Here is a 21175-nt window from a genome sequence, read left to right as displayed (position 1 = left end):
CAGAGCAGATACCACTTCTCACCCACATTACCATCCTGACCTTGAGGCCTGGAGGGATCTCCACGCGATCACAGAGGAGCGACACTTGAATGTAGAACAGGGAGGAAGCCCCATCACGGCCCATCGGCCAGAGCCTACTCTGCCCTCACTGACCGTGGGTTGGAGACCTGGAAGTGGAGCTCTTGGCGCTCTTTGGCTTTTGGAGCCAGTTTAGCTTTGCCGTCTCACCTGTGGCCCATTCTAGAAGTTGAGCTATTTCCAGAAAACCTCTCCTGACCCCGGCCTGTCGACAGGTCCCCTCCTCAGCCCCTCCCCCCTTTCATGGTACTGTAGCAGGGGAGCTCCTTCCCCCTCCTTGTGCCTTCTTTGTATATAGGCTTCTCACGGCAACCAGTAAACAACCCCCTGTTTGTACACACTGCATCTGCCTCCATCTACCCCCACGTCTTACCAACACCATTCCATCTGATGGATCATGATACCTGGGTGATCCGTAGGTGGACAGAGCCAGGCGCAGGGCTCTGAGAGGTTGGGAGGGTGAAGCTCTATGGCAGAGATAACAGCTCCTGTTCTCAGGGGTGCCCCAGACTTCAGGGATGGTCACCGTCCCATAACTGAGATTCAGAACATCAGATGAGGAAAGGCCCTGAGTAGACTGTGGAATCCAAAGCAGCTTCTTGGTGGACACTGTGCCATCCTGGGGAAGGAGTGTGAGTAGAGGTGGTGGTGTGCAGGGTCTGGAAGAGGCAGGAAGCTACTCTGCTGTAGAAGCAGGTAGTCCTGGCTAATGATAGAGTGAGGCTGTGTGCACAGGTGGAGAGCTGAGAGCCCTCATCTGGTGGCTACCTTCAGATAAGAGCCTGGTTACTGCCTCAGTTTCCCCACAACCAGACCTAGATACCATGAGGAGTAGATCAGATGGTGAACCAGTGACCCAAGGGTGGAAACCCTGAAAAGTCCTAGTGCCCACTCCCCAGCTCTGGGAGGGAGAACCGGGAGCCCTGGCCTGCAGCCGCTCTTCCAGGCACACTTCTGACCTGAGCTCACAGGCGCAGAGTTGGGTTGAGCTCTCTGCTGCCTCCTCCGGCTAAGGCTGTGGACTGTGCTTGTACACCCTGAATGGTGCTTGGACACGCGTGTCCCAGCCTCTGCTAGTGCCAAAACCAAGCCTCAGACGTGGGACATGGAGCAAGGCTGCTTACCCTGTGACTTCTCTGTCCTAAATTGTGTCACAAGTCCTTCTGTTAATTGTTCCCAAGGACCTTTGACAAGAAGTATCAGTTGCTTAGTCATGTCCAACTCTTTGCGACCCCTTGGACTGTAGCCCACCAGGCTCCTTTGTCCATGGGATTTCCCAGGCAAGAATACCAGAGTGGGTTGCCACTTCCTTCTCCAGGAGATCTTCTGAGGGATTGAACCTGGGTCTCCTGCATTGCAGGCAGACTCTTTACCATCTGAGTCACCAGGGAAGCCTTTTTGACAAGAAAGCTGGAAATTACTACTCAGAAAAGCCTAGAGGCAGATCTTCAATTCAGCTTCAGCTGCCTCAGGTGGCCCCCTGTGGCAGCTGTCTGCCCTCTACCCTCTCTATAAGAGCCCACTGCCTCACTTTCAGTGCTGGGATTTGTCACTGATTGACAGTGAAATGGTCTAGTTCCTCCAAGAAAACCCCAGCCCCTACCCACAACTTCCAGGACCAGTAGCCAGAGACCTCAGTTCTCCAAATCTGGGTTATTCTCTACGTCAGAAAAAACACACATGTAGGTCGTCCAAGCCTAGCTCAAGTTGATTAGAGTTCAGTCCAGCCCGGTCCGGCCCTTTGCCGCCACTGAAGAATGAAGTGGGATCTATATATCGCTCTGACCAGTGCACAGGCCCAGCCCCCATCTCCTGTGAGCACTTGTTTGGATGAAAACATACCATCTGTCTCACACACACTTGTGAAAGTAAGTAGACATTTTCAGGACTGTTTCAGCTACACTTTCATGAAAGAAACATACTGGCAGAGATCCAGCAATGCCCACTTTATAGAAAAGAACCCTGTATTATGCCAAGTTTATTGAGTTCCTTGGAGCTGCAGTACCTCCAAACACTTTAAAAGAAGTGTCTTGGCTCTTGTATCAGTGAAAAAAAAAAAAAAACCATCAGATGATTCTCCCTCTCCTGGGCACAGGGCTGGATTGCACTTCCTAGGTCCTCCTGGTTGGATGATGCCATTCTGGCCAATGAGTTGTCAGCCGGAGGGAAGGGGATCAGTTTTGGGCTGAGACAGTTAATTGCTGGGTGAGACTCTCCCAGTTCTGCTTCTCCCAGCTCTGATGCTGTGGAAGCCTGTGTTGAGATAAAATTTCTGTCAGTCTGAGTCCCTGAGAACGCCCCACCAACCCAAGTTGAACACACAGTGGAAAATTTGGGGATTTGTGCATTTTGTTACCTGCACTCCATTCAGCTAGCAATTAGGTCATTGATGATTTTGGTGAGTGCAGAAGAATGGGTAGGTGAAAGTGAGAAGAAAGAATGATCCATGGGTAGGAGACTGCATTTGCAACAGTGGGGAGATTGAAGTCTGGTTCAAGGCACTAGGTAAGTATGGGTGGGACTTGAGCAGGGGAGTGTGGAAGAGGTGAGGCTAGAGGGTTAAAGTAGATCATGTGAGAACTGGAAAGGCTCTGGTAAGAAGTGTAAGCCAAGGCTGTGAGCAAGGGAAATAACACCTTCAGATTTGCAGTGGAAGATGGTACCTGAACCTGTTTGCTCAACTGTAAAATGGTGGTAACAGCAGCACGGTAGAGCTATCTGGAGAATTCAATGACATGATGCATGCAAAGAGTGCCTGGCATATGGAATATTATTCATTCAGCTAAGAGAGTCCCTTCCATTGTGAAGCCTTGCACACAGCTCTGCACTGGTTACAACTGCATCTGTTGTAACTATTTAATTATTTACTTATGCAGCTCTCTCAACTGAGAAATGAAACAATCAAGGCAAAAGACCATGTCCCAATCCTGTCTGTGTTTCCCATTCCCAGCATATAAGCCTAGCAACTATTTGGCACTTGGGGAGTGTGGGCCAAGGATTGAAGCGGAAAAACACCTCATAGGGGCAAGTGGGTGGGATACCGGGACAGGACATATCCGGCGTTGGACCACAAGAGGACGAGCTTTGTTCCCACGAGAGATCCGGACTGCTGTGAAGTGCCGGCTCTTGGCCTCCAGCACAGATCATCTTCCAGGACCTTTCTCTAAAAAAGCCAAGTGCGAAAAAGGTTGCTTTCTCGGGTCAAATGCTGCTGCTAAGTCGCTTCAGTCGTGTCCGACTCTGTGCGTCCCCATAGACGGCAGCCCACCAGGCTCCCCCGTCCCTGGGATTCTCCAGGCAAGAACACTGGAATGGGTTGCCATTTCCTTCTCCAGTGCGTAAAAGTGAAAGTGAAGTCGCTCAGTCGTGCCCGAATCTTAGCGACCCCATGGACTGCAGCCTACCAGGCTCTTCCATCCATGGGATTTTCCAGGCAAGAATACTGGAGTGGGTTGCCAATACCTTATCCAAGAGTAGAGAATAATAAAGGTGATTTTAAAAGTTCATTGTAGCCGCCGTTAGGCGTTAATGAGGGGGTTGACTCGGTGTTTTTTAACCGGAAAAGCAAAATGCTGCCTTGTCCTGAGCTGCTTGGATCTTTGTGGAAGTAGGTGTGCTACACGTCTATATGAGGGATTAGCATGGGCTCGCATCCCGATTCATCCACGGTCCGAGTCACAGTCGTCCAGACTGGGAACCCACCAGACGCCCTGAGGGAGAGCAGGTGGGTGGAAATCGGCACAGGTGAATCGGGCCCTTGCGGGCGGAAGAGGATGCGTTGAAAGCTGCCGAACAACCTCCGGGCAGGCAAGTGAAGGAGATTCGGGGAGGGAACGGGGAAACGGAGTGTAAGAGGAAAGGGAATAACGGGCCTCTCGGGAGGGAGGGGTTAATCCGGGCTAGGCCCGGAGGAAGAACTCGCGTAGTGACGCCGGGGAGGCGGGCTCTCGGCGCTGCCTCTCGAAAACAGCAGGCCGCTCGGGGCAAACACTGGGTTAAGGGGGCGGGCCCAGGGGGTAGCCACGTGCCGGGGCGAGAGGCTATTGGCTCTCCTGGAGTTGTTTGGGAGACGCCATTAGCGACGTCGGGGCGCCGCAACAAGCCAATTGGCCGGGACTCGGAGCCCAGTCGGGGCCGCGGTGGGGAGGGGGCGGCCGCCGCGGCACCGGGCTGGGCTGGGCTGAGCCGAGCGCCAGCGCTGCCCGCGCAGGGTCCAGAACCCGAGCCCGAGAAGTGATCGCCACCGCCATGCGCTGGGTCCGCGCGCTGCTGAAGAATGCGTCCCTGGCAGGGGCACCCAAATACATCGAGCACTTCAGCAAGTTCTCCCCATCCCCGCTGTCCATGAAGCAGTTTCTGGACTTCGGTACGAGTGAGCAGGAGGCGGCTGGCGAGGGGCGGGAGTGGGGGTGAAGGAGTCGTGGTCATGCAGGGTTGACTCGGAGGCTAAGGGAGGCTAAGGGAGGCTAAGGGAGGCCGAGTGACAGGGAAGGTTTGCTTGCAAACCTTGGAATCCAGACAGGAAAGAGTTAACGGGGAGGCAGGGGCCAGTTGGGTTTGAAAGGGTTAAGGGCACCCCAGCTGAAGAGACTGGGCTCTTAGGGGGAAGTGGGGCCACTGAGAAGGAGGGGATCCACGGTATCTTATTGGGTTTTGTGAGGAGTCTTGGGAGAGGAAGGGACAGTGAGTCAGTGCCGTTGGAGCAGGAAGGTGTATCCAGGCACTGAAGGGTTACTAGGGATTGTCCTGGCGACTCCAAGGGTAAAGGTCAGAGAGGAAAATGGGGGGTGTTGTAGGAGTGACTAGGGAAGGAGACCTGCCCTGGGGGTCTGTTAGCGGGAGGGACTCTTTCAAATGAGTCAACAGGAGAGAGGCCCTGACTGGTACACCTCCCCCCACTGAAAGAGCTGGCCCCAAGCTGTCCTGGAGGACAAGGACGCTTGAAGATCAAATCTACTGTGGCCTGGCCGTCTGTCCCCAGCTGGGTAGGGGTCTAGGGCACCATGAAATGGAGTCAGACAGCTTGTACCCATCCTTGGCTGCCCCTGGGTTCCTGGGCCAGGGTCACCTACCACCAGTGATCGGGGAGTGGGAAGGCTGTGCCAACATGGTGACTGAAACAGGCATTGTTTGGACAGTGTCCGTTCACACGGAATTTCTATGGTGCCAGCTAGGGACTAGAAGGGGTTGCCCAGGTCTCTCAAGAGTTGAGGAGACAGTGCCTGGCTCAGGTTACAGCTGCGTCACTGATGGGAGGGGGCGGGGAGGCGGCAGCCAGGACACAGGGCATCTGTTGCCCGATTACTTGTTCACCTGCTTCCCTCCGTATTTGAGCTCCCGCCATGTAGGAAAGCTGCCTGAGCCCACTCCCAGCCTCCAGCAGTTGTCTAGTCCAGACTGGACCCCAGTTAACAGGACTGTCGCAGCAGGGAGGGACTCCCGGTAGAGTGGTCCGCTTGGAGTTCAGTGGGTAAAGCAGATCTTCAGAGGGATAGTGACATGCCCTGGGTGACAGAGTTAAAAGCAGCACCTGGACTTAGAACCCAGGTCTCCTGACTCTAGGCCATGACCTCATTCAGCCCTCTACTCACTCTTCATCTTCAAGCCAGACCAAGAATCTGAGTATTTGGGCCCTAGTTCCCTGACCCTGTCTACCTCTCAGGTGGGTGGGCATTAATGTCGGGGCAAGTCTCCTGTGGACATAAAGACCACCAAGATGATGCCAGGACCCTATGGCTGCAGTGGTCTGAGCATAGCTTCCCTCAGCCAGGGGAGCTCATCTCAAGATAGGATGGGTTTCCCAGGCTCCTCTGCCCATAAGCCCTGCAAAGTGAGAGTCTACTAGGAGGGAAAGAAAGAGAAGAAGTGAGATAACTTGGGCTAGAGGCAGCACCCAGGGGGCCTAGGGTGGCCCTGTCCGCTGTGGTTGAAGGCAAGCAGGGTTCAGCTGGAGGCGGCGAAAGGACACCACCTCCCTAAGGGTTAGGCTGGGTGGTGTGGCGGCCACTGCATGGGTCAGGAGGGGCCCCTTGTCCTGTGCCTCCTTGTCTTCCTGTCTCTTCTGAACCTTCAGGAAATGAAGTATTTAGTGACCTGACCCCCTTCCCCACCACTAAGAGGTCTTCTGGCTCCAGTGCTTTGTAACTCTTAGGCTCACCTTTCCCTCTCCCTGCAGGGTCCAGCAATGCCTGTGAGAAAACCTCGTTCACTTTCCTCAGGCAGGAGCTGCCTGTGCGCCTGGCCAACATCATGAAGGAGATCAACCTGCTTCCTGACCGGGTGCTGAGCACACCCTCGGTGCAGCTGGTACAGAGCTGGTGAGACCCTTGGCTAGATCCCCATGCCGCCCACTCCATTGTCAGATGCCCGATGCTCCCAGCAGCCTTGCAGGAGGTGGGGAAAGAGGAGAGGCACAGGGGCTTTGAGAGGTAGGGCAGTTCTCACAGTCAAGTGGGACTCCTAGGCCATAGCAGGGACTCAGATCAAACTTCCAGTCTCCATGTCTCTGAGACAGCCCTATACCCCCCACCCTCCATTCTCTGGAAAAGGAAATCATCATTTTCACACCAAAACCCAAATCAGGCTCATGTCAGCATTTGCCACCAGCCCTGACCCTGAAAATCTAGCACCTGTTGGATAACATCTAGCTGGGGCAACTTTGTGGGAAACAGGAAGAAGTGAATCTTCAAATTGTATAATGCAAACAAATCAGCCTGTTTTGGATGTTGGAAAACACTCAGATGGACACAAGGATGGCACAGTACCAACCCCAAAGAGCTTTAGACGGGCAAAGACCAAAAGTTTATTGCACAGAGCAGCAGCAGCAGAGAGAAATTCTCAGTAAAGTTTACTCAAAAACTTTGTCCAGGGATAAGTATTAAAAACTGAATGACATTAACCAAAAGCCAATCACATGAAGAATAAACAAAAATTTGCTCTGTAACTGGGTGTGTGAGTAGCTAATCATGGTTAATCTTCAGTGGCATGTGTGCAGAAATCTTTTGCCTGTTTTTCTGGCTGTGGCAGGTCTGGTACTACTGTGGCTTCCTTTTTGATTTGGGGTATCCACACCTACTTGGAGCTCAGTGCTGTGTTTAGGTCAGGGAAACAGCAGGAGCAGCTGCTCCTCAGGAGCCCATGATCTCATGGGGAGAATAAAAGGGGCAAGCTCAAGAGCTCCATAGTGGCAGGAGCAGTAAGCTACTGAAGAGTTTGTTTTATTTCAATTAAAAGCAAAATAATATTATTTTAAAATAACGTTGGTTTCTTCCCCTCGTTGAAGAAGTATGACATGCTTACTTTGACATTTGGAGGACATAAAGAAGTAGGTAAAAGAAAATGTCAACCCCTTTCTTCCACCCTCTAACCAAACATCCAGGTTTTGTAAGTGCCCTTTATTGATGCCCTTCCAGCCTTTTTCTGTGCATGAATGTGCTATAAATGACTTATTCTAACTAAATGAGGATAAAGTAAGGAAAGACCAGACACATGGTCTGCGCACAGTGAATTTCAGTTAAATCAGAACATTGTGGGGAAGTTGAAATGGAGGCAGAGTGGGGGTGACGTGTCACTGGGCCTTATAGGTTGCCTAAGTGAACTTTGACCTAGAAAGGAGGGTGGTGTATTCAGACCAAAGGAACTGCGTGTGCAAAGGTGTGGAGGCAGAAGAGAGCCCGGCTAGGGCATCCGAGCACTCACTTTATGGACAGGGCACTGTTAGTGCAAGTGATGAAGGTGGATTGGGGGACAGAGGGCGGAGCCTGATTTTTATGTGGCACAATGAGGTCACCCCTGACTGGGGCCTACCCCTTAGAGGTCCAAGACCTCCAAACCAACCGGCATTTCCTGCCATGGGGCAGCGTGGAAGGCATGGGGAGGAGACAGAAGGTGCCATCTGTTCTCTCCATCCCTCCTCCGGCTCTGTCCAGCTGAGTGACCAGGCTGCCTTTCCAGCTGGTCCTTAACTCCACGACAGGGCTTCTCGGGCCCCTCCTTGGATACTTGTTTCCTTGGAGAGTCAGGAGATGTCGGGAGGGAGGGCAGGGAGGTGCTGATTGCCCTTGATGCCCCCAAGGCCCATAGAGCCCCTTCTTTTTAAAAAATATTTATTATGTGCTGGGTTGGGTCTGAGCTGTGGCATGGGGGATCTTCCTTGTGGCATGGGGGATCTTTCATTATGACACATGGATTCTCTACTTGCGGTGCAAGGGCTCAGTAGCTGTAGCACACAGGCTGAGTTGCTCTGTGGCTTGTGGGCTCTTAGTTCCATGACCAGGGATTGAGCCCATGTCCTTTGTATTGCAAGGCAGATTCTTAACCACTGGCCCATCAGGGAAGTCCCGGAGTCCCTTCTTGAAAATCAGTTACACATCTTGGGGCTTGGCCTGACTTAAATCTTCTGTCAAAGCTGGGAAGTAATGACCAGCAGGAGAGAGTGAAGTGAGACAAGAGGGAATGCTTCCCAATGGATGATTCATTTAGAGGAGAGCAGGAGAGGGCAGTGGCACCCCACTCCAGTACTCTTGCCTGGAAAATCCCATGGATGGAGGAGCCTGGTGGGCTGCCGTCCGTGCTAAGGGTCGGACACGACTGAGCGACTTCCCTTTCACTTTTCACTTTCATGCGTTGGAGAAGGAAATGGCAACCCATTCCAGTGTTCTTGCCTGGAGAATCCCAGGGACGGGGGAGCCTGGTGGGCTGTCATCTATGGGGTCGCACAGAGTCAGACACGACTGAAGTGACTTAGCAGCAGCAGACCAAGGTATTGCTAGAGTGTGCTGACACACTGAAGAGACAGCCTGCTGAGACTCTTTCCAGAGAATGGGCATCAACTGCAGCAAGAGAGATTGTGGTCAGAGGGAAGGAAGGACTTCCTGAGATAGACCTCCCTCTCCATAGGAACCCCCTTGCCAGCTTGGATGATGGAGGTGGTGGAGGTAGGCAGTTTCACGAGAGGAAGGGGACAACCTACCAGAGAGCTTGGCAACAGGGCTACTGGCCTCAGAGACTGATGAGTGAGCAGTAAAACCTTTCCTTTGGAAATGGACAAGACCTGTGCATGTGCTATTGGTAACAGTGGTGGCAATATTTAACATGTGGCAACAGCTAATGGAGTTTCTACTCAGCTGGGGAGAGGTTCTAGGCAGGAATCACTGTGGGCAAGTGGAGAATTCCTATTTCTAAATGAAGGTGGGTGTAGTCGCTCAGTCGTGTCCGACTCTTGTGACCCCGTAGACTGTAGCCTACCAGGCTTCTCTGTCCATGGGATTCTCCAGGCAAGAATACTGGAGTGGATTGCCATTTCCTTCTCCAGGGGATCTTCCCAACCCAGGGATCAAACCCAGGTCTCCCGCATTGGAGGCAGACGCTTTAACCTCTGAGCCACCAGGGAAGCCCTTTCTAAATGAACCTGATGTATTATTTCAACTGGACTGACTTGGGGTCATGGGATCCTATTTTGGAGGTGACTGGAAGGTAAAGGAAAGCCCTGGGTGTAGCACCGGCATGCCTGACTCTGAGGCTTGGCTTTTGTGCCTGCTGGACACTTAACGTTTGGCCAACCACATGGCCCCTCTGAGTCTTGGCTTCCTCATCTGTAAAATGGGTGAGATGCCACTGCTGGATGTGGAAGTACACGGAACGCTACACACGAGTGATGTCTGTGATCTTCTGGCAGCAACACCTTCTGGCCAAAGATAATGTGTTGTGACAGAGGTTCTCTTAAGAGTGTAGTCATGGCATGGTGGCGGGGCAGACACACCTGGAAGGCCTGCTGGCGATCAGGAGCTGCTCTAAGCCTGTCCTTACTCATTGACCCTTCACAGCAACCTTGCGAAGTAGGCCTTTTTATCATCCCTGTTTTGTAGATGAGGAAATTGAGGTTCAGAGAGATTAAGAAACTAGTCTGAGCTCATCAGGTAGTAAGTGGTAGAGCCGGGATTCCAACCCAGGCTGTGTGATCTGGGGGCTATGTTCACAAAGGAAAGGGAGAGAGCCGTGTTCTGGAGGAGTCAGAGATTTCTAAGCAAAGCAAGTCAGTGGGAAAGTAGATTTTCTTTACAGAGATTGTTTGATGGCTAGCGTTGCGGGGGCCCAGAGGGGTAACCTTGACATCTCGCTGGGGAGAGTGACAGGCTGACAAAGGGCGTGGAGTTGGGGATGTATCTGGAAAATGGAGGGTTGAGTGAGCGTTGCAGAGTAGAATCGAATGACAGTGAGTCACTCCTGTGGCTTTGCAGGGGTGTAGTGGGAAGGGGGCAGGAGTGGGTGCCACAGCACCTTCTCACCAACCTCCCTTGCCTCAGCAAGGTGTGTGGACACCACACCCAGTAGTCTTCGCCCTTGAAAAGAATGACCGCCTCACTGGTTCCGGGCACCCAGGGCCTGCTCTGCGCCAGGCCCGGGGCTGTAGCCAAAACCTGCCATCGAATCCCTCAGCCGTCACCTACGTGCTCAGAGTGGAGGCCGGCCGCCAGCATCGCCTCCTCTGATCTGCTCCTGCTGCTGCGAGGCCCTCGTCACACAGTGGGGCTGGAGAGCAGCACCATCAGCAATGGGACCCGGGTAGGCCTGGCTCAGGGCCACACCCAGCGCCCCCCCCCCCCCCCCCCCCCGCAGGCAGCTTCCAGACACCGACATGCCTCCACCTCTCCCTCCTCACAGGGCCTTTGCCTTGTTCACAGCCTGGTCCCCAGCAGCTGTGGACACTAGTGTGCACACATACACCCACAGGCGTCCAGATTCTCACAGGCTCCCCACTCCTCTGCCCGCACAACCTGTGCGTGCCTCCTCCCCCTCTGCCAGGTGCTTATTCCGACATCCCTACACCCAGGCTCACCCGCACACACACAGGCACACACGTGCGCCCTGCTCCCACCAAATTCACCCCTCCCCCCTGCCAAATCCAGCTCTGGATTGGCTGGAAAGCCCCAGAAGGCAGGGTCTGGGGCCTCCACGTGACTTGGTGTCGGGGAGGGACACTCCGGATGTCACCCAGGAAGTCCCGGGTGGCCTTGGTTGCTGCTGAGGGCGACAGGCCAGGCCTTCCCTAGTGCTGCCCCTTGGCCCCTTGCCTGTTCTGCCAGGCCCAGGGCAGGTGACACGTCTGTCGTCGTGTCACTGCTCCAGACTGTCCATGTCTAAGCCCAGCTCTTTCTCTGACCCTCCAGGGTGGGCAGCCCTGGAGCCAGCATCACGCCCTCCCCAGCATCTTTCCCTTTTCAGGACCCCCGGTGAGGTCTGGCCTGCCGGACTCTTGAGGGGGTTCAGGCCCAGTCACGGTTCCCCTGGAGAATTCTCGTCATCCTTCCTTCTGGGAGTACACCCAGGACCACTCCCCTGATGGAATGTCCCCCAGAGGAAGGCGGGCAGAGATTCTAATCCCTGCTTCACAATCCAGGAGACTGAGGCCTGAATGAGGCTGCAGCTCTCCCGAGAGCCCTGCCAGCTGGCGCTCCCACTGCCAGTCCATCCTGGTGCCCTTTGTTTTACTTCACGCCACCCCCTTGGTGGTTCATTAGGTAGCCACGGGGGGTGGGGCCAGCAGCGAGAGCGCTCATCCTGTCACCAGCCCCCAGTCCTGGCCTAGCTGGTCAGAGCCCCGTAGTTCCAACCTCCTCCCTCTCTGTTTGCGCCCTGGGTCTTGGGAAGGGGTTCCAGGGCACCTACCCCTCAGCTGGTCTCCTGTCTCTCCTGGCTCTATCTGTTCGCACCTTTGCTTACCTGCAGGTCCTCCTGTCAAATCCCCTCTCCCTCTAAGATTCACATGAGCGTGAAGCTTTCTCTTGGGCATGGGATCCAGGGATCTGGAGTAACACAGGCCTGTGAGAGAGCATTCCAGCTCTGCGTGTTGACTTCCTCATCTGTAAAATGGGTCCAGCAGTAGCACACCCCCCACAGGGTCATTGTGGAGGTTGAACTAGGGGAGCACAGAGCAGAGCCCCAGCACAAGGCCAGCACCGGTACATACTGGCTGCCCTCACCATGGACGTCAGCAGCACCCCTGTTAGGACCAATACAGACGGTGAGCACTTGGCCAGGTGGTGTAGACTTGGCATCAGACAGACCTGGGTTTGAATCCCAGTGTGAATGCTTACTGTGTGACCTGAAACATACTATCTGCCCTCTCTGAGCTGGTTTCCTTATCTGCAAAAGGGGAGAATAGCACATGTTCAGAGGTGAAAGCCCTTTCATCGACTGAGCATAGGTGAGCACTGATGGTCACTGGGTAGGCATTGGCTGTTGTTATTCTCCAGGAATTCTGAGGTGAGGCCGTAGGAGGGCCGCTCTGACTGTCTGCTGGGCGCTGAGGATGGTCAGGGGGTTCCAGGGAGAGCTGATTGCCTCTGCTCTCTGGGCTCCGCTACCGGTGGCTCTGCCACCTCCTGCCAGGCGCTGTGCTGGGCCCTGTGTGGGGAAGGCAGGCAGCAGCAGCAGCAGGGCTGGGAAAGCCCCATCTGCTCACCGTGGCTGTCCAGAGCGTGACAGACTCAGACATGGTGTGAGTCACAGCCTGTGCCCAGGGTAACCAGGAGGAGTGTGTCACGTGCCACCTGGGGACTAAGAGGGCACACTCAGCTGCTGACAGTGTCTGAGCCACTGTTCATAACAAGAGCAAGCATTTAAAGTGCTCACTATTTGCTAGGCACTGTGTTAATTACCACATTTCATTCTCACCAAAAAGCAGTGATAGCAGTAGGTACAATACCCTCCCTTTTGCTGATAAGAAAACTCAGGCCCAGAGAGGTTTCATGACTTCCCAGAGCCACACAGCTCAAAGTGGACAAGCCCAGCCTGGGACTTGCAGAGCCAGCTTCAAAGCTAGCTCTTTCACTGTCTTCTCTACTGGGTTAAGCAAGAGAGGGGAGAGTGGCAGCAGGTAAAGGGAGCAGGGCATTCCAGGCAGAGAGAACCACAGGACCAAGGGGCTGAGCCTTTCTGAGCAGCCAACACTGTATAGTGGCAGGAGCGCTGGAGGCCTGTCTTCACCTCCCAGCTGCGGAACTGCCTCAGGCCTCATTTGAGGAGACTGTGAAATGGGGCTGATTCCTGCTGTTCTTACGCGTACAGGGGACTTTGGACTATGGTGGGAACTCTCCTAGAGGGACTGTTAGGCCCCAGGGCCCTCCCTGGTCAGACTCTCAGTGGCCCCTCCTTCCTGCCAGCCAAAGTGTTTCTGCCAGAAAGAGGCTGAGCTCTCTGCCTTCCCCAAGAGAGCGAACTGCTGCAGGCTGAGGTGTTGGTAGGAAAGCAGTGGCTCCCTGCCTCCCAGTCCAGTTTGGCAGCATCTGAGCCCCTTCAGGCTCTCCGTGGGCTCCAGCCCCACCCCGTGTCAGAGCTGGGCATGCCCAGTCCCCACCAACTCCCCCCGACCTTGTTTTTCCTACCCACCATTTAAAATCTAGTTCCCTAGGAATTGGGAATTGGATGACAGCTCCTGGTGTCCAGGGTCAGCGTGTGAGGTTGTCTCCTTGGACCTCTGCTCTGTGAGAGTGCTGGGCTGGCCCATGCCATACAGCAGCGACCCTGCAGGCAGACACTAGGTCTGTTTCCACGACAGCCGGGGAGGCCTTGCTGTCACTGCTGGTCTTGGGCAAGGCCCCCTCCCCAGTCTGGCCCTCAGTCTTCTCACCAGGAGCCCTGTGGGTGGGGCGGCCACCAAGCCCCTTTGAAGACTGCTCTTCTAGGACAGCAAAGCAAAGGCCCTCTGAGAACCAACAAATTAGAGGCTTTCTTGCACAGTAAGTTTACTGTGTTGTCGGGGAGAGTCACATACAGATGGAGCAGAGTGAGGAAATTGGTGATGCAGCTTGTCAACCCGTGCAGCCCACTGCGTGCTGCCCACTGAAGGTGAAGGTGAAGGTGAAGTCACTCAGTCGTGTCCGACTCTTTGTGACGCTGTGGACGGTAACCTACTAGGCTTCTCCGTGAATGGGATTCTCCAGGCAAGAATACTGGAGTGGATTGCCATTTCCTTCTCCAGGGGATCTTCCCAACCCAGGGATCAAACCCAGGTCTCCCGCATTGGAGGCAGATGCTTTAACCTCTGAGCCACCAGGGAAGCCCAAAGGCACAGGGTAAAAGTTGGGTCAGCAGATCAGGGGGGTAGGGGCCTGGCCCTGAGCTAAGGTGATGCCCCCTCCCCTCCTGCACAGGTACGTCCAGAGTCTCCTGGACATCATGGAGTTCCTGGACAAGGACCCTGAGGACCATCGGACCCTGAGCCAGTGAGTGAGGCCCTGGCTAGGGCCGGGAGGGCAGGTGTGAGCCGCAGCCCCAGGGGCAGAAATGCCTGTAAGATGACGGAAATGGCCCTGTCCTTGGGGATATCCAGGGTGAGCAGGGAGACAGCCCTCAATCCTGGTGTGTCTGGTGGAGGGGGACCCAGGACCCACCCTGTGGAGCTCCCAGGCTATCAGGCAGGCAGTGGGAGGTCTGGGGAGGCCTTCTGGAGGAGTGGGCTGGGAAGAGTCGAGTGGGTAAAGGCGCTGTGGAGAGAAGGGCAGAGCAGGGAGGGTCTGAGGGTGTCCCAGAGCCAACATCTCCCCGCCTCGCAGGTTCACTGATGCCCTGGTCACCATCCGGAACCGCCACAATGACGTGGTGCCCACAATGGCTCAGGGCGTGCTGGAGTACAAGGACACCTATGGCGACGACCCCGTCTCCAACCAGAACATCCAGTACTTCCTGGACCGCTTCTACCTCAGCCGCATCTCCATCCGCATGCTCATCAACCAGCACAGTGAGCAGGCACAGGGCCATTCACCGTTCAGAGGTTCACAGAACGTAGAATGTGTGGGAATGAGACTTCGGAGAAGGATGTTTCAGGCCTGCAAAGGTCCAAAACTGGCCTGATTCGAGGTTGTAGGGTCTGGTCAGAGGAGAGTGGGTAGGAGGGTGGGGAGAGGGTGTTAGGGTCAGAAGTGTTAGAAATAGAGGTGGGGTCCTGGAGAGCCAGGGGAAGAGGGAGGGAGCGCTGAGGCACATGGCCCCGCCAACTGCGCCCACCGTTTCTGCCTGTAGCCCTGCTCTTTGACGGCAGAACCAACCCTGCCCACCCCAAACACATCGGCAGCATCGACCCCAACTGCAATGTCTCTGAGGTGGTGAAGGGTGAGTCGTCCTCACTGTGCCTGGCCCACAGAGGAGCCCCAGTGTACCCCCAAGTTTACCTGGCCAGAGGGTGACCCATTCCCCAGTGGGTGGGGGCCACATCCTCATGGGTTTAATGTTGGTGACACCCACTGTTGATACCAAGAGAATTGCCTGCTGCGGGGAGGCTACCCCATTCCCTGATGACCTCTGCTTCTCCCAGATGCCTACGACATGGCCAAGCTCCTGTGTGACAAGTATTACATGGCCTCTCCTGACCTGGAGATCCAGGAGATCAATGGTGAGTGAATGAGGCTGTGCGTGTCTAAGGGCTGCGGACATGGGAGAGGGAAGTGATGAGGAGTCAGGAAACGAGGGAGAAGCAGAGCTATTACTATATAATTATTATTTATCTAGTGAATATTTATTAAGCAGTAAACACAACAGGCAAGGTCCCTGTTCCCACGGAGCTCACATTCTTGGTGTTGGGGAGGTTGGGGAACGGAGCCTTTAACCAGTGAGTGAATAATAAGCTAATTTCAGGTCATGATATGACAGGAAGGAAACAAAATGAGACAGCCTGACAGTCATGGGTAGGAGGAGCGTATTAGATGGGATGCCAGTTTGGCTATCTTCCTGGAATCCAAAAATGCTTAATTTGAGAGAGAGGTTTTCCGCTCGCTAGCCCCTGAGATAGAATGGTCAAAGCCGGCTATACCCCCTCACGTCCCAGTTCCAGCCTGGCGAAGTTTTGGGAAAGAGGATGTGGAAGGCAGGGCCTGGGAGTTGATCACACCACTTCCCTAAGTCTCCCAGCTGCAGACGAGGCTGAGGATTTAGTGTCTAGCTGGGCAGTTACATGCTAGTTACAACTTCGGGGGAGGGAGGCATCTGTTACTGAAAGAAGAAAGGGAATGATGGACACAGAGGATGGCTACAGGGTCCTACTTTGGATGGAGTAGTTGAGAAACAGAAGGACCAGTGTGGTGGGTTAGGAGATTGAAGGGGTGAGGGGCGGGAGAGAGAGGCTGGGCATGCAGGGCCCGTGGGCTGCAGACGGGAGCTGGGATTTTGAGAAACCACTGGAGGTTTGAGGCACAGTGATGACAGGATCTGAGTAACATTCTAAAGATTAATTTAGAGGTTGGGGGAGGCAGGAGAGGACCCAGGAAGACCAGTTAGGAGGTCACTGCAGGTTTAGGTAAGGGGAGGGGAAGGCAGCAGAGAGGAAAAGAAGGGGGTGAACTGGATAAACACCTTGGAGGTGGAGGGGTGAGAAGGACCAGAGACCTGGAAGTTACCTCTCTCCTCCCCACCCCCCCCCCCCACCCCCCCCACTCCTCAGCCACTGTGGCCTGTGCACCAGAAACCTGAGGCGCTCACGCCTCTATGCCTGGAAGTCGCATTGCCCATATCCTAGTCTTCCCTTAAGAGCCCATTCAAGTCCAGCTCCTCCGCAAAGCCTCCCCAGACCTCCCAGAGAGGAGTTAGGCCCTGCCTGCCCCAAGTGGACCTCTAAATTGCACTGTTTAAATTACTCGGGGGCAGAAACCGAAGGGCGGAGACAGGCCACTTTACTTCCGGATCCCCAGGGTCAAGCCCAGAGCCTTGCACACAGCTCTGGGCACACCTGATGTGAAAGTGAGGTGTGCATTTCTCTGTCTAGACATGAATTTCTGAGAGGGTAGGGCTGAATTTTATTCAACTTTTTGTCTCCACTTGCCCAGCACAGGGCCCCAGATTCCCTCATTCATTGATCCATTGCACATTTATTGAGCTTCTGCTACATACAGAGCTCTGTGCCAGGCACCAGGAAGATACTCAGTCCCTAAAACCAAGAAACTCTCCAGGTTAGAGTGATTCTTAGGAAGTAGGATGCTGGTGTCAGGATCACCTGGGTAGCCCCTTCCCCTCTCCCCTCAGTGAAAAAGCTCTCCAGGGCATTCTGGTGTCAAGGTGAATGGTAGTAGGCTAGGTAGAGCACAGATAGATAGATACTATTTGAGTGGATAAATGATGAACAGACGGATAGATAAACAGTGGATGAATGGAAGGATGGGTCTGTACTCTCAGTGAATGGATAGATGGAAAAGATAGACGTTTGAACAGATGAATAGACTGAAAGACAGTTGGATGGTTGGATGTGTAGACAGGCATGAATGGATGTTGAATGGATATGATTGATGAATGGGTGGATACTGGATGGATGGATGGACAGACACTGTATGACGGATGGATATTACATGGAGAGGTAAATGGATGAATGGACACAATGAATGAATAGATGGACAAACGAATGAGCAGATGGATGGACAATGGATGGGGGTTGACTGTGGGTGTTAGGTGCTGGTGAATGAATGCTGAATGGTGACCTCTTGACCATCTCCTGATCTTTGGTCTGGACTTCCCTGGCAGCATCCAACTCCAAACAGCCAATTCACATGGTCTACGTCCCCTCCCACCTCTACCACATGCTTTTTGAACTCTTCAAGGTGAGGAGACCGGGGGATGTTCCTTTGTGAGGGTGGGGGGTGGTTAGGTCCAGGCTGCTCTCAGCGTATCTTATCACCTTCTCCACTGCAGAATGCCATGCGGGCAACTGTGGAAAGCCACGAATCCAGCGTCACTCTTCCATCTATCAAGGTCATGGTGGCCTTGGGCGAGGAAGATCTTTCCATCAAAGTACGTGACCCTTGATTTTGAGGGCCCGAGAGCAGTGGTCTGGAAACGTCCCTCCTGCCAGGAGATGGGCTTAGGGAAGACGCTGGGGGTGAGGAAGACCTGAGAAGGTCAGGGATGGGGTGTAGAGGAAACTGAGGTCTAGAGACCCTGACACGTCCCGTCTCCCCTAGATGAGTGACCGAGGTGGAGGTGTTCCCTTGAGGAAGATTGAGCGGCTCTTCAGCTACATGTACTCCACAGCCCCCACGCCCCAGCCCGGCACCGGGGGAACCCCACTGGTGAGCTGGCTTCACTCGTTCCCCCCGACCTCCTGAAGAATGCCTGTCAGTCTTCTGGTCTCTTCTTATCAAATTGTCACTCGTGCCCATCACTCGCTTCCCTGCCTCCCGCGGTCCCTCCATCCTGTAGGCTGTGTGATGTCGGTCAGCTCTTCCGGGTCTCTGCTTGTTCCTCCTCCGTCTCCCCAGCCTGCACCTCCCTACCTATCTGTGGGTGTCTGTCTGCTGCTTTTCCTCAGTTCTCCCTGTCTTCTCTCGCTCTCCACGAGTAACTACCTCTCTCGGCATTATTCAGCCCACCAGCACCTCCGTGTCCATTCCCAGTGGAATAGGTGGGGCTAAGTGTGGGAAACAGAGACAGAGAGGTGCCCAGTGACCTGCGCAGGCCCCTGACTACCAGGGCCAGCCCCTCTCCTGCCCTGCCTGCTGCTCCCCACCCCCGCCCTGCCCTGCAGCCTTCCTCCCCCCACTGGACTGAGTCCCTCTCCCCACAGTCCCCGTCTCGTCTCCGAGCTGTCCCTCTCTCCTGTCCCCTCCTCACCCTGGTGCTGGGAGCCCCCGGTACGACCCAAGCTTAGCCATCCTCATTCAGCATATAGGTCTCTGCAGCTCCAGGGAACCCAGGCCCAGTGTCTCAGAGCGCTCCCTTGCCGCCTCCTTGCAGGCTGGCTTCGGGTATGGGCTCCCCATTTCCCGCCTCTATGCCAAGTACTTCCAGGGAGACCTGCAGCTCTTCTCCATGGAGGGCTTTGGGACCGACGCTGTCATCTATCTCAAGGTGAGGGCCCCTGCCTGCAAGGCCTGTCCAAGGGGCCAGGGTGGGTTGCTGACAGGTCAGGCCTGTTCTTAGGTTTCTTTTCCACTCCTCCAATCTTTTCCTGATTTCAGACTGAGAATCCGAGCAGAGCTATAGTTCCCCAGCCACCAGGCACTCCTAAGTTGGCAGGCAGTTTCAGTGAGTCTGGTGCGTGAATGAGACCCTGTTCTGGGAACCCTTGACTTGTGAGGAAGCATGGAGAACTCATTCAGCTCGGGGCGACGGAGGCCCAGAGCTGGTGACCTTATTCAAGGTCACACAGCCTGCCTCCTCCCTCTCCCTCCCTGACCTTTAAGTGAACAGCCTTTTTAAACGGGCAGGAGCAAGCCACAGAAGGGACAGACGCTTTCATGGGTCTTTCTGGTTTAGTCATCTCAACCAGTGTGGCACCTGGCTGGGCTGACATGTGGGCCATAGTTAGTGGCCACTGGAGCCCACCACTGGGCAAGGGTGGTCTGCCAGGGAGTGGGCAAGGTGCAGGAAAGCAGGAGAGGCTGACCCTGATGCCCCTCAGGCCCTGTCCACGGACTCAGTGGAGCGCCTGCCTGTCTACAACAAGTCAGCCTGGCGCCACTACCAGACCATCCAGGAGGCCGGCGATTGGTGTGTGCCCAGCACGGAGCCCAAGAACACGTCCACGTACCGTGCCAGCTAGGAGCTACCCAACTCGCCTACACCCAGGAGAATGGACTGCTGTCGCTGGGTCCGGCCACTGTGGTGACCCTCCCCATTCCCCGCCCCCCCAGGTGCAGGAGGCTCTCCCTGTTGACCAGCTTCTGTCTCCTTGGAAATCACTGCAGTGAGCAGTCTGTGGTGGCCCCTAAGTGCCAATCTCTGTCTCCATGGAGACCCCTTGGTGGCCTCCCTGGGTCCAGTCTCTGTGGGCAACGCCTGAGGGTTGGAGGGTGTCTCCATCCTGATGGGGTGTTCCAGAGACACGTTTCCATGGCAGTCTTCCTCTCTGAGCCCAGAACTGCCACTTCTCTGCCAGGGCCCCTAGGTCCCCTCTCTGCCCACCACAGCCCTGGCCTTCCAAGTGGACGCCCCTGCTTGCCTTACTGTCCTGGCCCATGCCGGTACCCTGGCACTGGTCTGGTGGCAGTGTTGGGAAGGGGCCAGGTGCCTGCCACATCTGGGGTAGTGGGAGGGGACCCCTGGTTGGGGATCTGGTCCTATAGTCTCTCCCTCCTCTCTAAGGTCAAAGGTAGGAGGGAGGGGTTTCTCACCTGGGGCTCACCCCTAAAGCCGAATAATCTGGGAGGACACAGAGGTCAGCCACCCAACCTCTCTTCCCTGTAGGTAACCCCAGCAATGTTTCTGCCACCTCCCGAGCCCTTCCCCTGCATGTCCTCATGTGCATACACCTACCCACCACCCACGGCCCCCCGAGCTCCAGACCCCAACTCCCACTGTGCCTGGACACGCGTGTGCTTGGGGTGGCTTTCTCCCTAGAATGTTGTGTGTATATAGCTAGTTTTATAGCCCCGAATGCCCCTACCCTTCCCCTTAGCACACAGGGGGTTAAAGTTGTGTGCTCCTCCCAGTGGCTATGATGGTGACAGTGACATCTACAGTAAAGAGAAGATGGAATGAGACTGCGGCCCATCTGCTTTCCTGGGGGAGGGAGATCCTCTTGTACAAATGGATGCAGACTGCAGTCCCTGTGATCAACACGTGACATGCTCAGGACGAGACCCAGTGCATGCCAGCTACAGCAGTGGGCACAGCCGTCCGTTCAGAACACTTGACAGTGCAGCACCCAGTGACAGACCTGTGGCCCTGCTGCACTCAGAGCCCAGCCCAACCCCCAGCTGGGGCAAACAGGAAGGCCACTGGCACATCATAAGCGTTTATTGAGAGAATCTAAGTGCCGCCTCCCCCTTCACATGCAGGTGGGTGCCCAGATAGCTCCTGATGGCTTCAAGGACTTGGGAGCTTTCCATCCTCCCCACCAGCCCCTCTGGGGCCCAGGTGGTACTAGTGCCCCCATGTCCAGTCCCCCCTCTGAAGCCCCTCTCCCAGCACAGACAGCAGGAAGGAAAAAAGAATTGAGACCCAGAGAGCAGGGGTCACAGCCACAGCCCTTGGGCTGGAGCGAGGGGAGTGGGTGTATGGGGGCCTGTCTGCTGCTCCACGCTGGTGGGAGGAGGTGAAGGGAGGTTTCTAGTCTAAGGCCTCTGACCTTACTGCAAACTCTGGCCAGTGCTGCAAAGGCTGGCCAGCACCATGC

At 55.0% G+C, this 21175-nt stretch overlaps 1 protein-coding gene across 3 annotated transcripts; it reads left to right on the top strand.

Moving 5' to 3' along the window:
* The first annotated feature begins 4189 nt into the window (after positions 1–4189).
* On the top strand, positions 4190–20540 carry PDK2 (pyruvate dehydrogenase kinase 2). Of its 3 annotated transcripts, XM_052658902.1 has the most exons (12): positions 4190–4444; positions 6254–6395; positions 14232–14303; positions 14634–14818; positions 15100–15189; positions 15392–15469; positions 17584–17660; positions 17752–17850; positions 18021–18128; positions 18793–18906; positions 19017–19092; positions 19460–20540. In XM_052658902.1, the coding sequence occupies exons 1-12, from the start codon at positions 4327–4329 to the stop codon at positions 20242–20244; spliced, it is 1944 nt and encodes a 647-aa protein (XP_052514862.1). In that variant the 5' UTR covers positions 4190–4326; the 3' UTR covers positions 20245–20540. The 3 variants fall into 3 exon arrangements, with proteins under 3 accessions (XP_052514862.1, XP_052514865.1, XP_052514863.1); XM_052658905.1 differs by lacking the exon at positions 19017–19092 and having other exon boundaries at positions 4192–4444; positions 19460–19742; XM_052658903.1 differs by lacking the exons at positions 18793–18906; positions 19017–19092 and having other exon boundaries at positions 4203–4444; positions 19460–19742.
* The last annotated feature ends 635 nt before the right edge of the window (positions 20541–21175 follow it).

This window comes from Budorcas taxicolor, chromosome 19 (assembly GCF_023091745.1).
Source record: "Budorcas taxicolor isolate Tak-1 chromosome 19, Takin1.1, whole genome shotgun sequence".
NCBI lineage: Eukaryota > Metazoa > Chordata > Mammalia > Artiodactyla > Bovidae > Budorcas > Budorcas taxicolor.
This window is presented reverse-complemented; position numbering and strand designations above follow the sequence as displayed.